Source organism: Fundulus heteroclitus, chromosome 8 (genome assembly GCF_011125445.2).
Source record: "Fundulus heteroclitus isolate FHET01 chromosome 8, MU-UCD_Fhet_4.1, whole genome shotgun sequence".
In the NCBI taxonomy this organism is placed as follows: Eukaryota; Metazoa; Chordata; class Actinopteri; order Cyprinodontiformes; family Fundulidae; genus Fundulus; species Fundulus heteroclitus.
The window spans coordinates 13,880,869-13,895,929 of NC_046368.1; the positions used below are offsets into that span (position 1 = coordinate 13,880,869).

The 15,061-nt window shown below is 39.9% G+C and overlaps 1 protein-coding gene across 1 annotated transcript in view; it reads left to right on the forward strand.

Moving 5' to 3' along the window:
• The window catches only part of LOC105930983 (matrix metalloproteinase-17), a 90,222-nt gene that overhangs the window by 39,761 nt on the left and 35,400 nt on the right, over positions 1–15,061 (forward strand). The window contains exon 5 of the mRNA XM_036140711.1: positions 2,190–2,473. Coding sequence (XP_035996604.1) covers positions 2,190–2,473 — 284 coding nt within the window. The remainder of the gene's footprint in view (positions 1–2,189; positions 2,474–15,061) is intronic.

Genomic DNA, 15,061 nt, shown 5'->3' on the forward strand with positions numbered 1-15,061 from the left:
TTAATGCACAATTAAAGGTTTTTTATTTAAAAAAAAAAGGCAAAGACTTTGAATGCATATTCTAATTTACTTAGATCCACCTGTAGTATTTTTCATTTGCAGACTTTTGCCTTGAATCATAAATAAAAGATGGCTCAGAGCTTAAGTTACACGGTGTTGGACAAACAGGCAGTGAAGTACCTTGGAATAGTCATCATTGGAATTATGTAATATGGTTGTTGATATTGTCATTGAAGCCCAATGGAAACAAATAGAACATAAATACATAGTGTTGTGGGACTTAATTACAAGAAGCTGTTTAATAAACATCAGATCTGACTGCAACTGGTTGCTTGATTAAATGTAATCAAAAGCCAGTTAGAATCAAGGTGTGTGACACTGTGGCAAGTTCACAATCCGTAAAGATAATCAAATTTAAAGGAGGCACCATGGGGGACACGACACTTCCTTTAATTTCCATGCGAGTGGCGTCGTTGCATGTGAGCAGCGGCAGTTCACAGAGACTCCTTAGTTCATCTGAGATGCAGCGCAGGAGCACTCTGACCTTGGCGGTCTTACCTGTAATTGCATTCACGCTCACACACTTGCACACTTATGCACACAACATTTAGATGCACATACATGCTCGCATCTGACAAAACCATGCACTCTGTCTCTCCATCTTTCTCTCTCGAACACTCTCTCGAAACACACAGACACACACAATCACCCTCCCTCGTCGGTTTGAATTAGGACTAATCAGCAGGTGAATTGTCTGCGGAGGCGCTGATCCATTTGCAGTGACCTTGTCCTACTGTGGTTAGCGGCGACGGTCGCACACTCAGGCGGTACTGTATGAATAAATGGACTGTGCAGTCACATTTTGGCAAACGAATTGAGACAAAAGTTTTGTCCCACTGTACGCTACAAGTTCCCTCCAAATAAATGGTCCGATTACATCCAGCAGCAACTTGATGACTGCATTTGCATATTAATGGCGAAAACCCAATTTTCAAGCGCCCATTTCGTTATCGCTGTGAGCTAACATTGCATCCAAGTCACTCGTGTCCATCTGTTTTGTGACAACATGTTGATACAGACATGTTTTCTAATTAATGCATTAATTAGCTGCACTAATGAACTCATTTACATCACTAGATGGGTTAAAAACGTTGTGGTTGCGTGAGAACAACAGCAGGCGCGTGTGAACCGAAGCAAGTTTTCAAGATCTCTGAAGGGTTTAAGTGGAACAGTCTGTTATGAAATGGTTTTCTTTTCTAAGTAAATATAATCATATGCTGACTATGGCCTGCAGTGCATCACAAAAGTATTTTCTGCCCCTTGAAGTTTCCCATTGAACTTTTTCACACAATCTGACAAGTGTCATGCATTCGTTTTCACCCTCTTTGAGACAATACTTGGTAGACAACCACTGTTCTACTGCAATTACAGTTGCCTCTACCAGCTTTTTTCAATTCAGAGGCTGATTTGTTTAACCATTTTTATTTGCAGAGAAGCTCAAGTTCATTCATACCGAATGCAGAAGTTCAGTTTTGCCACAGATCCTTCAATGGTTTCAGTTTTGGACTTTGACTGGTCCATTCTAATACATGGATATGCTTTGATCTAAACCATGGTGGGGAGTGGTGGCCTAGTGGTTAGAGCACAGAGCTTCGGTCCCAGAGGTTCTGAGTTCAACTCCCACAAGCTGCCATGCTGGGTCCCCGAGCAAGACCCTTAACCCTCAATTGCTCCCCAGGCGCTGCACAGTGGCAGCCCACTGCTCCCCAAGGGGATGGGTTAAGATGCAGAAGTGAATTTTTCCATTGTGAGATCAATAAAGTTCAATTATTTATTTATTGATTTATTCCATTGTAACTTTGGTTGTAGGTTTAGGGTTGTCACTGCAGGAAGGTGAACCTTTCCCTCATCCTCAACTTATTTTACATTTGCTACATTTGCTAACTGCCATAGTTTAAAAAAAGTGGAGCACATATACAAAACAAATACTACGGATTTTTTTTTTTTGAAATATCATAAATAATTTTTTTTAAGAATAAATGAATAAAAAAACAAAAAATTATAATTTATTTACTCCCACAACTAAAAAAACAAATGGCAAGGTCATTCTGTACTTCAGACATTGAATAATATGAATGCCATCCCAGCTGTTATTTATTCATCATCTGATTTCTTGTTTGCTTCTTCAGAGTGAGAACCTTTCCTAAGGATTCCGCCTTACTGGGCAGGGACACAGTTCGAGCCCTCATGTACTACGCCCTGAAGGTCTGGAGCGATATCGCGCCTCTGAACTTCCACGAGGTGGCCGGCAGCGATGCAGACATTCAGATCGACTTCACTAAAGCCGACCATAATGATGGATACCCCTTCGACGGGCCCGGGGGCACAGTGGCACACGCTTTTTTTCCTGGGGAGAGGTTCACCGCGGGCGATACACACTTTGATGATGACGAAGCCTGGACCTTCAGATCGCAGGTGAGAAATGCAGACTCTATGTGTCAGCTTTAAACACGGGTGCTTGAGCATAAATGCATTAAGACACAGGCTGAAAGAAAAAGTGAGTCTGGGGGAAATGATACACAGAGATAATCTGGAAGACATTTGTGTGAGCCCATAAAACAAAACCATAAATACAGCATCTAGAAAAAGCTACAGAAAATAAAGCTTTCATGTTGGAAAGTAAAACTCCGACTGCACCTGCGAGGCAAGCTGTGCCTTTGTCTGGTCTGGTCATGATCCAAATTTAATAATTAGCATTTCATTTGTTTGAAGTAACAGTATAACATTCAATGGCCTGTGTGTGGCGACTAAAGCAGCACTGATTGTTATCACAAGCTTATTAGGAGGCATAAAAGGCATCCTTTTATTTTCCGCAGCTGCCAGAAACAAACAACTCATACATACACGCCCGCTGGTTCAGCCATTAAATCTGTTTTTAGCAATCAGCAAAAGTAATTGAATTTCACTGTCAGCTTTCATCGATTCCAATTTGTTATGCCATGGGGTTTTGTTGAAAACCTGGTGGCTTATGTTTCCGTCTTTTACCTATAACTCGTTGGGAGGAAAGAAGGTCCTTTTATTTTGTCGGAATTGTGCATTTTGCAGAGCTGCAAAACTTTTTTTTTTGAGGCTATTATCTGGAGCTACCTTACTGCACTAGAATTTAAACCAACATGGTGAATAGCAAAGTTTTCATGCCAATGTGTGATGGTCTGCAAAAGGCTGACACAATGTGACAGAGAGGAGATTTTCCAAGGTTTTGAAAAACAGCTTTGTACCAAAGCTTTTCATTTTTGTCTTTTAAGTGAAGGTAAGCAGTGCACACAATTATGTGGAACTCATGTTTTGACTTAGTAATCCATTATCTACTGCTTCCACTGTCTAGGTTCACATCCAGTTTTTGTCCTCAGCCTGCAACAAGGAAATACTCGGTAAATTGCAAGACAGAACTTTCTGAATAATCATTATCATACCCATGACAAAGAAATCATTCTCCATCCTGCTTCAGTGAATGTCCCTCAACAGAGGTTAAGTGCTTTGAAAGGCTTATCTTTTCTTTTACCTATTTTACCACCATGATGTTAGGCTAATATTCACTCTGATGAACTAGTGCCCTCGACACGTGCTGTTCACTGAGTTCAGTTTGTAAAACTTCCCTCTGCACCCAGCAATTGGTCACCGAGAGATTTTGCGGACTCTACGGCTAGGCTCACTCAGCTCAGAGCTCTCCAAGTGCTCAGCATCCTGCTTTGACCTAGAGCCAGTGCATGATGACTGCGCTTCATCGTTCAACTTACACGCCCGGAAATGTAGAGAAGAAGCAAATGACAAAAGCGTGCTGAACCGACTGCGTTGTTTGGCATTAAAAACAATTTCTGCGGAAATGTTGCGTTAATAAAGGAAGTCACGGCATGGTGCTGTATGGAAAACAGCAAAGTTTTTCTCAGAAACTTCTGTGCCTGTAATACCGATGTGTGCACCACCACTCAGGGTGTCCGTACGTCGGCCTATAAATGCTGTGATCCCATTAAAGGAACAGGACAGGACAAACATGAAAAGAGAAGTAGAGACACGAGGATAGATGCCCTGCTTTTGAACTTACTGCGAATGGTAACAAAATAAAAGGAAATATGTCTGTTGTGTCTGGCAACTGAACGTGTTAGGCTAAAAGTAAGTAGTATAAGGGCCTTTGAAACATTACACCTCATGTAATCCCCACTTTTTGTTTAATAGAAACGCTGATGGCAAATACTAATGGGGAAAATCTCCACAAAACAGCCTCGGTGAAGAATTAAACACTGAGCCAACAGACTGTGATAAAGTGTGCCTCGCTAATATTTTAGCCAAGGAAACTGCACTTGTGTTCTCTAGCACAGTGGTGTATTTTGTTTGTTAAAATATATACAGCAAAATTTGTTTTCATGTTGTCAGTTAAAGAATATGGAGATTTTAGGCCAGATTTACCTAATGGTTCTTATAAGGTAATGTGAGACGAAAATCCTCCAGAGCTGACCCTCCTTCCATGCAGGGTGTCTACAGGGCCAGGGTCAGAAGAAAGGCAGCTAACATCCCTGCTGACCACACACATCATGGACAAAAACTGATTAGACTTTTTTTTTTTTTTCCAGAAAATTAAAACCCTTCTGTCAAATTCATGGTTAGAGCTTGGCAAAGGGCACATTATTTTTAAACAACTGTGTTGTCACATTTTAAATAATGATGACCACGCTTCACACTGATGTCTTTTAAAGTTTTGTCTTTTGTGTTGTTCTTCAGAAACAGTGAAAACTATACAATGAGAGGTCAGTGTGGCTCAAATGATGCATCTTTGCGTTCTCTCTTTACCTCATGCTAGTTTTAGCACTAAAGCTGTAAAACATACAGTAGCATTATTGAAATAAAGTTGACCACTGAAATCACAATATCTGCTAGATTGTCCAAGAAATGTGTGTTATCAATATTGAATGTAGGACAATGCAGTCCAAATCTAGGTATGTGGCAGCTTTTGGAGTAGGCCACAAATAGATATATATATCCAACACCCAGCAAGACCAAATAAAGGGCTGGAAAATGTTGAGCATCACGTGAGGCCTTCAGTCGGGTCTAGACAACTGAGAAGCTTTTCCCAAAAAGGCCTGGTGTATCCTTCAGCGAGCTCTCAAATGCCGCGGATACTGTAGAGAAAGCAGTTTGTGTGGTTTAACTGAAAAGTATAAAATAATTACTAGTCTTCAAAGTCAATATTTTCTTTACTGATAATATCCCCATTTATGCTGCCATCTGTGATGGATTGTCTGTAAAAGAATCTATAAATCAAACTAAATGAACCATGTGAATCTCTCAGAGCAAAATCATAATCTCTCAGTTATATCCCTGTGACTGCAGTGATTGTCACATCAGAAATGCTAACTACTATAAATCAATGTCTCAAGCACGCTAATACTAAGGATGTATATATACTGCTGTAATATAATATTGTAAACATGAAGGAAATTGTACTTTTTATTCTATCCAAGTTTCCTTTGAGCATCCTGTTAATGTTTACCAAAGGCTGCAGGGTCTGGTGTCATATGAATTGGTTGGTGATCGACTCCCCCTAGTGGTCTGGAGCGCTTCCTTCAAAGCGGAGCTAGTTTGCGGCTAAACTTACAGCAGTCTTTTGTGTTTGTATGTCAGCATCATTTGTATTTGCAGCATGTTTGCACTTTGTGTGACTAATTTCTGTGATAGCATTTTTTCCATTGTGTGTGTTTTGTATGTTAGCCTCTGCTTTGTGTTTGGGGTACTTTTTATGTTTGCAGAGCATTTATTTGGTTGCAGTGCGTTTGCACCTCTCGGCCACCGTATTGTAACTCTTATTTATCACAATTTTAATTGTCCCAACAACAAACACACAATCTTAAATAGCCAAACAAAATATCTTAGAGAGTTACAACCTTATTAAAAGTTTTTATAATCTGGAAATGTTTTTCTGATTACATACAGGTGCTGGTCATATAATTAGAATATCATGAAAAAGTTGATTTTCTTCAGTAATTCCTTTAAAAAATCAAAACTTGTATATTATATTCATTCATTACACACAGACTGATATATGTCAAGTGTTTATTTATTTTAATTTTGATGATCATTTTTGTGCCTGGCAGTGGCATTTTATGGGCAAGGAGGGGCCAGTTGTTCACATGCACGTATGTGCATAAGCTGCCAGGTTTTCAATAATGAAATTTCGCTTACTGCTCCTTTAAGATCAGTACAAAATTTCCAGAAATGTTGGCCAACTGAAGAGTTTGAACATGAAATGTATGTGCAGCACTCAATACTTAGTTGGGGCTCCTTTTCCCTGGATTACTGCAGCAATGCAATTTGGCATTATTGAAGTTTTGGCATTAATGTCAAAACTGCCTGGAAAATCTTTAGGTTGTAAAAAAAACATAAACAGGAAACAAATTCTGATATTTTCAGCTGACATACATTGCTATGTTAAAAAAATAAATAGCAGTGTAGCGCTTTCAACATGCCCAATAAGGACACACTGAAATAATTTGAACCATATGGCCCTCAAACGCCAAAGCTGGAGAAAAGTCAGCAAGGCCAATAACAAAAAGTATACCTTTCCTACTTTGAAGCTCGGTGGTAGGTCTGCTGAATATTTTTCTAACTGAAACAATGGCAAAATGTTTCACTAAAGACTCAAATTTTCAGCCATTTCGCTGTGAATTACATCCATATATGGTTCATGGTCCTTGGCAGAGAACCAACACACGACCTCTGCAGAGTTGCTCTCTTGTTTACCTTCAGTGCATAATTCTTCAATGTCCTCCTCAGATAACTGCCACGGATGCACTGGTTTATCTACATGATTCATCAGTCCAAGCCACCCTCTTTCATTAGGCCATGGTCTCACTGTGACACTTGCCTTCCCATTACAGGTGTGATGGCATACCAACATGCAGACGAGGAATAACTACTCTGTGCCATGCATGAAAATTGGACCATGTTTTCCCACAAGAGTCTGTAACAACTAGCCTTAAAGTTTATAGCAGTCCATCTCACTTCAAATTAAATCACATAGGTCAGGTTTTACTCCCTTTGTGGATCATTAAGGTTCTTGCATCCCTGACCTCAGCTGTAATCATAACCTATCGGGAACACCCTCAAGACATCAAGTTTACACTCTGACCCAGCATGTAAAAAGTGCAGTGTATGAAGTCGTATAAATGCTCATGTTTGCTTATTTAAAATTCCTCCTATGTACAACAGCTGGCACATTTTGATATACCATTAACCTTTCTACATTTTATGACCTTAAAACCACAAACTTCAATGTTTTTTTTTTATGTGGGTCATGGATGTCTTTCACTTAAATTATACCTGCAAGTACACAGCTTGGACAAAAAACAAGGTCGCCACCTGTATTTAACTAAGCAAATAGGTACGAGGCTCCTATTGGATAATTACTGCATGGGTGATTATGTTTCAGCTGGCGGCACGTTATTTAACCCCAACTGGTGCAATGAGTTGCTTCTCATTTCTTAAACAACCATGTCGAACGACACATCCTGTGGTCTTGGAAAAGATGTCAGGCTGTTTCTGAAGGGTCAAATCATTGGCACGCATTAAGCCGGGCGTACACTGTACGAGTTTTTCAGTCGTGGTACTTATATACATCTCAAACTGTGCGAGGGAACCGCGGGGTTTAAAAAGTTCACCGCTCACGATCTGTGCGGCGCGACGCTCGGACGAGACCGGACTGCTCACACTGTACGTCGTGTCCCCTCTGGGACCGCTCACTGTGGGGACAGAGGCAGGTGAGCGACGGTAGGTGACAGGGACCCAGAGCAGGGGTTCGAGCCCAGCTCTGGCGAGGCACGCAGGAGGCACCGGGCGTCAGGGGAACGGAGGGGAGAGAGAGGAGGGACGAGACGCACCGGCGGCCGCGCGGCACGGCAGGTCGCCTGGCCCGCCCCCCCAGCAAGTGGAGGAGTGCCGAAACAGGCAGCAAGCGCGTTGCGCGGACCGCGGAGGAGTGCCGAAACAGGCGGCCAGCGCGTTGCGGACCGCGGAGGAGTGCCGAAACAGGCAGCAAGCGCGTTGCGCGGACCTGACGGCTCGCCCTCCCCAACACCGGCCGGAGGTTGCTTCAGGGACGCCCGCTTCCCTCCCTCCGCTGGCGGGGACGGAGAGGAGGGGAGGGCGCCCCCTCGTAGCTCTGCTTGAACAGCAGGATGCGCTCACGAAAACCTCACGACAGCCGACTGAATTTCAAACATGTTTGATTTTCACCGATCGTCCGATTCCTGATCAGGAGGTAGTCGTGAGAAGCCAGTCCCCCCTCCTCCCCCCCTCTACTATCAAGTTGAAATTCGGCCGATTCAAAAAATGCTCGCACGACTGAAGAATCGGCCCGAAAAGGGGAAAAACTCGTACAGTGTACGCCCGGCTTAAGCAGAGAAAACAGATTGCAGAAACTACTAAAATTGGGTTTAGAAGTGTCCAACGCATTATTATTATTATTATGGGGCTGGAAAAAACTCCTGACTGATGGTGATCGGCGATCACTTAAATGTTTGGTGAAATCAAATTGGGAAAAAAACAACAGTAGAACTGGGGGCTATGTTTAATACTGAAAGGTTGTTAAGAGCATTTCCACACACACAATGCGAAGGGAACTCAATGGATTGGGACTGAACAGCTGTGTAGCCTTAAGAAAACCACTAATCAGTGAGGCTAACTGGGTAAAAAAAGGCTACAATTTTCTAGGGATAAGGAATGGACTCTGGAGCAATGGAAGAAGGTCATATGATCTGAGGAGTCCAGATTTACCCTGTACCAGAGTGATGGGCGCATCAGGGTAAGAAGAGAGGCAGGTGAAGTGATGCACCCATCATGCTTAGTGCCCACTGTATCAGCCTGTGGGGGTAGTGCTATGATCTGGGATTGCTGCAATTGGTCAGGTCTAGGTTCAGCAACATTATGCGGTCAAAGAATGAGGTCAGCTGACTACCTGAATATACTGAATGACCAGGTTATTACATCAATGGATCTTTTCTTCCCTGATGGCACGGGGATATTCCAAAATGACAATGCCAGTATTCATCAGGCTTTAATTGTGAAAGAGTGGTTCAGGGAGCATGAGACATCATTTTCACTCATGGATTGGCCACCACAGAGTCCAGACCTTAATTCCATTGAGAATCTTTGGGATGTGTTGGAGAAGGCTTTGCGCAGCGGGCAGATTTTTCCATCATCAATGCAACAAGATCTTGGTGAAAAATTAATGCAGAAGCTTATCGAAACAATGCCACAGTGAATGCGTGCTGTAATCAAAGCTAAATGTGGTCCAAGAAAATATTAGTAGCTAACCCTTTTTTTTGTTTGACCAGGCAGTGTATTTTGGGTTTTGTTTCCACCAGCTTTGTACTTGCAGACACTGAAATCTTTGCCAATTATAGGCTAATTTTCATTCACTGTCCTTGGCAGGTTGATCGTGTAGAACCAGAATAAAACAATAAATCCCAATATTGTTAAATAACAAATTACGGCACAGTTAACCAAACAAAACACAAAATAACAAAAACATGTTCAAAATAGCTCCAACTCGATCTAATAGGTAAATTTGTGGAGTACACAACTAATAGTTATTTTTTCAACCAATTTACCCACCTGAACTTTAGATCTCTCCAGCTTGTTCAGAATTTCCCTGGGCATCATTTTTGATTAATGCTCTCCTTGCCCTGGCTGACGGTTTAGGTGGACGGCCATATCTCTTTCCCTTTTCTCAAGATTTATTGAACAGTGTTTCATGAGATGCTCAGTGCTTGGAATATTTTTTACCATTCAAAGCTTCTTTTAACTTGCATCTTATTCCCTGACCGATCTGGCATCATTCTTAGTCTTCATGATGCTACTTGTTCACTAAACTTCTAAAGATAATTGCTTGGTTTGAACTATATTTAGGGGAATCCGAGTGAGGAGCCACACTTTTAAAGAGAGAAAAAAAATTCTGTCCTCCACTTCCAAATTATCAACTAGTTTGTGTTGGTCTTCTATATAAAAATGTGAATATAGACATTGAAGTCTATAGACGCTTTCATTTTTAATGTGAGGTTATTAGACTTTGCCAGAATATGTACTATAAAAGCAATGCTTGATTTTTGCTAATTAAAGACCAAATTTGTTTCACACTGTCCCTTTAAAACATCCTATGTTGATTGGTCTGATATGATATTCTAATTTTCCGAGACACTGAATTTGAGGTTTTCTTTATCTGTAAACCACAATCATCAAAATTACAAGAAATAACAACTTGAAATATTTTACTCCTGATAGTACCTGATTAAATCCATATCATTTATAAATAAAAGCCCTTATACTTATATAAGATAGCATTTATTTTTACCATGACTGTATATACAAAGTGAAATTTCAAGTTTCTAAATTCTGTATATCTTTTTGAATGATCTGGGGTTTTTTTTTGGGGGGGGGGGGGGGGGTTGTCTGTTTTTTACAGAAAAAATAATTAACAGTTTTTTTTTATTCCTTGCATAAAGGCAAAAGAAACCCCACTAAAAAACAAGTACAGTTGCTGGAAAAAGCAAATCAGTTTGTCACCCTAGGTGACTTATTACCCCATAATCACTAGTATAGGATGACTTCTACATTTTTATATTGTCAGAAATTTAATTTTTTTATATGGGCACACATCTGATATACATGCATTTCTTGATTTAGATTAAAATCTAAAATATGTTTCCAGAATCTTCTCATTTTTACGACCACAGCCTGATGCATGTATTAACCTCTCCAGGGCTCTGACTTTGTTTCTTCTCTCAAGAGACAGACCTGAAATCTTATAGCCGAAGCATAGATGATGATAAATAATTTTAGTGCTAGGGACCGTGTTTTACTACTGCTGTATGTGATCCAGTTCTATAAGCACATTGCTAGCACATTAGTCCTTGTCGTACTTTGAAGGAAAGGTTTCTCTGAATGTGAGCGGAGCAGAAAGGAAGGGGGGATCCAATGCGTGTTCTTGACCTTTATCTAGTCATCTTTTCAAATCATGCAATTATCTCGGGCCATATAGACAAATAGGACAGTGAAAATATTTTCCTTCTCTGATCTGAAAATACTTTGCGGTTTTGACAAGAGAGCATACCATACTTTAATAGAGAGTAAAACATATCGGATATGAACCATCTCAGCTGGTTTGATTGTCCAACCTCCAAGGCTACTTTCCACTCTGGGATAGAGTATGAAACGCCACTTTGTTAAAGCACATAAGACCTTTTCATTCACATACATCAGTGAAATATGTACTCCACAAAGGGTTTCAAAAGGAATTCACATGTCAACATTTTCTATGCATTATGCCTGGTTCACACAGCAAGACTTTAAAATTGTCGGCTGATTTATCAAAGCCTGAGAGACCCCACACATAATAATAGAAAATCGTAGATATAACAGGTTTTCTCCCACGCTGTGTTGTCTCCTGTCAATCGACAAGCACAACACACCACACACACACACACGCGTAGATTTCACTCAGGAACATTCAGATGTCAGAAATGTCACGTCAAACTTGAGTTCAGAGTAAATTAACATAGATGACGAGGAAGATCAAAGGGGGTAAGTATGTGAACTAATTTTAAGAGAGAGAAAGCATTACAAAAAGAAAATGCATTGGTTCAAGGAGTGGAGACAGCATGAATAGGGGCTCTATTTTTGCTACACTTTGGAGGTGACTTGTGTTGTTTTTTTTTCCTCCGGAGCGCTCCCGATGTTCTTCCAAGCAGACTAGATCCCATTTAATACACCACACACAGCAGGAATATCTTGTAAGACAGCGTCGTTCCAAAAGCTGTGAGGGCTGTCGGCCCCTGCTGAGAGTTGTGTTCTGTTACATGTTACAAATACACTACTAGTAATCCCTGTTTGCACACTCTAATTTCTCAGGAAATGTGTGATTGCACAGCTCTGTAAATGAAGGCTAAAGTTACTGTACAGAATTTAATGCTGGCATGAGTGTATCATAGAGAATGTTGAGGTATTGATTCATGCAACAACACAGTAATTCACACCGTTCGCAAAGGGACTGATGTAGGACTTTGTGGACTCCGTATGAGTCTTATCAGACCCTAAAGACTATTTATGTGGGTTAAGCTTCTCAGGAAGTGTGTTTAATCAGGAGTCAACTCCATTTATTACATACTGTGACGTCTCTGCATTTGGTGCCAGTGGGGCCTGTCCCCACCAGATGTCGCTGTGGAGCTCTATGTTCTCAATAATCATTGGAACATGATTGTTCTTTATAGAGTAATATTGTAAAAAAGACAGATTTCCTTACCAGTAAAATTCTGAAATAAACGTTTGTCTATATATCTAAATCTGACAGAATACTGACAAGCTCAATAGACTAAATCCTCTTGGGGCGCCTTGATATTGGGGCCGGCCCACCAACGTCTGTTTAAATAATAAACATCTGAAATCGCAGTGTGCATGTCCAACACGCTCTCAGTAGACAGCCGTGGGGCACAAATCCTCTGGCCCCAAGCTTGGATTGTCCGATCAAAATACTTGAATTGCACACGTAGTGTGCAACCATCTAGGCAAGGCAAATTCATTTGTATAGCAAATTTCAGTACAAGGATAATGCAAAGAGCTTTACATGATTAAATCATTGGAAGATAAAAATGGAATAAAAGCAAGTAAAAAAAAACTGTTATAATAAAATGTAGGAAAATTTAAACAAAACATAAGAAAATGTAAACCAAAAGCAAATAACAATCTAGTGTTGGTTTTCCTTGCTAGCTCGTTGAAGGATTGATGTGAATATTTTTCTGCTCAATAAATTAACATTATTAGTGAGCCTTTATGTGTAATTTTATGTATAAAAATTAAACTACATGCCATAGATGCCACTGTCTGTCTGTGTGTGTGTGTCTATATATATATATATATGGTGTAGAAATATTTGTTGTGTCTGTTATGTAATCAGTCTAAAAGAAATTTCACCATGGTAAAACTAAAAAGATTCTTGAATCAAGTGCCATCCTGATAGTCGGGCCGTGTTGGAAAGGGGAAGTTTGGTGCAAAAATGGGGCAAATTATCCTGCTGTGTGAACCCGGCATAAGACGATACTATCAACGGTAGATGAACGGACGGCCAAACAGACAGATGCGTTTTGTTTGTCCCCTGTGTGAGTTGTGGCAAAAAGGTGATTTTCTTTCAACAGTAGCTTTCTTCCTGCAACTCTTCCATAAAAGCCTGATTGTAGAACACTATGGAAGCATTATCTCACCTGAGCTGTGGACCTCTGCATCCCGACAGAGTAACAATGGACCCCTTGACTGCTTCTCCAATGAATGCTCTCCTTGGCTGGCCAGTCAGTTAACGTGAACAGCAATGTCTCGGTAGGTTTGCAGTTGTTGTGCCATTCTCTTCTTCTTTCCACATGGATTGAACAAAGAACCATGAGATGTTTAAACCATTGGATATGGTTTCAAACCTCACTTTAAACTTTGCTAAAAATTGTAACCGTGATCTGTCTGATGTATGTTTTGGTCTTCATGATGTAGTTTGTTCACTTATGTTCTAACAAAATTCTGTGGCCTTCACAGAACAGCTGGATATATACTGACAATGCACAGATCATTTTATTTATGAATCAGGCAACTTTAATGGGCAATTGGTTCTTGTTTTTTTTTTTAGCATTATCAGATAAAGGAGAAGGGGTATAAATGTCTGCTGCATTTCTGATTATTTGTAAAAAAAAAAAAAAAAAAAAAAAAAAATAAATAAATAAATATATATATATATATATATAAATATAAATATAAATATTATTATTATTTAAAAAAATATGTTTTCCTACCATTTGACAGTAATGTATTAGCTTGTTCTGGTCTATCACATCAAATCCCAATAAGACGAAAATATACTGTAAATAACATCCTAACATCCTCCAAACATTCTTTATCAGTAACAAAGGTAATTTAACTTTTTAAATGTTTAGCCCCATTTAACTTTTTAAACCCCCTACAATCACAGCAGTGTCCATCTGAGTTTGTTTTTGTTTTTTTTGCTAGGTAAATAGATGAATTGCAAATTTGTACCTAATGCTTCTTTTGAAGCACATTTATTTTTTTTGTGTTTTGTGTTTGTTATTTTAAAAGTAGCAATAAGTGTTTAATACGACAGAAAGGCACATTTATGCACAGTTTACGCACTCAAGGTGGCTCTGAGCAACCTTAGCATTCCCATGAAACCACATTTTGTGCATTTAGAGCATTTTAAATAATTGTTTTCTGTCAGCCCAGCCGTGCGTTGAATCCTTCAGGAATAGCTATAATCAGCGCTGATTAAAGAAGTGAGGAAGCTGGAAGCAAAGATTAAGAAAAACGGCTTACCTACATCTGCTTGACACTGAGGATAAAACTAGTTAAAGGCAGGCTAGTTGGATGGTCAGGTTGCACAAAGGTGCATTAGTTTTGACCGTAATGCAAGTTGAAAATAACTTTGATAAGTCATGATAATGAGCTTTGAAAGAAATTGAGACATTATGCTTATTAATCTTTACAAGCTGAAGATGTATTACTATGACGAGACTGTCCCACTGCCTTTCTTTTGTCTACCAGTCATTTCTCCAGGTAATTACGGAAATGATGGCTGCTTTCTCTGCTTTCAACTTCCAGCCGACATCCCAGAGAGAATAGTTGTCCCGGAATGCAAAGTTAATAGCAGCAAATGGGCATTTACGTTTAGTAGCAATGCCTGACTCAGTGCAATAGGGCACAGTGTGTTATTGGCTGATTCCTGCATATCTCTGCAGATATGTATCAGGAAATTGCAAACAAGGTTCCCAAAATGTAATTGATATAATTTTAAACAAGCGTCATGCATATATGCATCTACTGTTAGTTCCACTCAGCCCATAGCTTAATGATAGTTATATAATTTTTAAGGTGCACCATAATTTACAAGTGAGAGTTTGAGAATCTGACTTATAGTTTGGCTTCAGATCTTGGAGGGCTGTCGGAATTCATCAAACTTTGATTAATA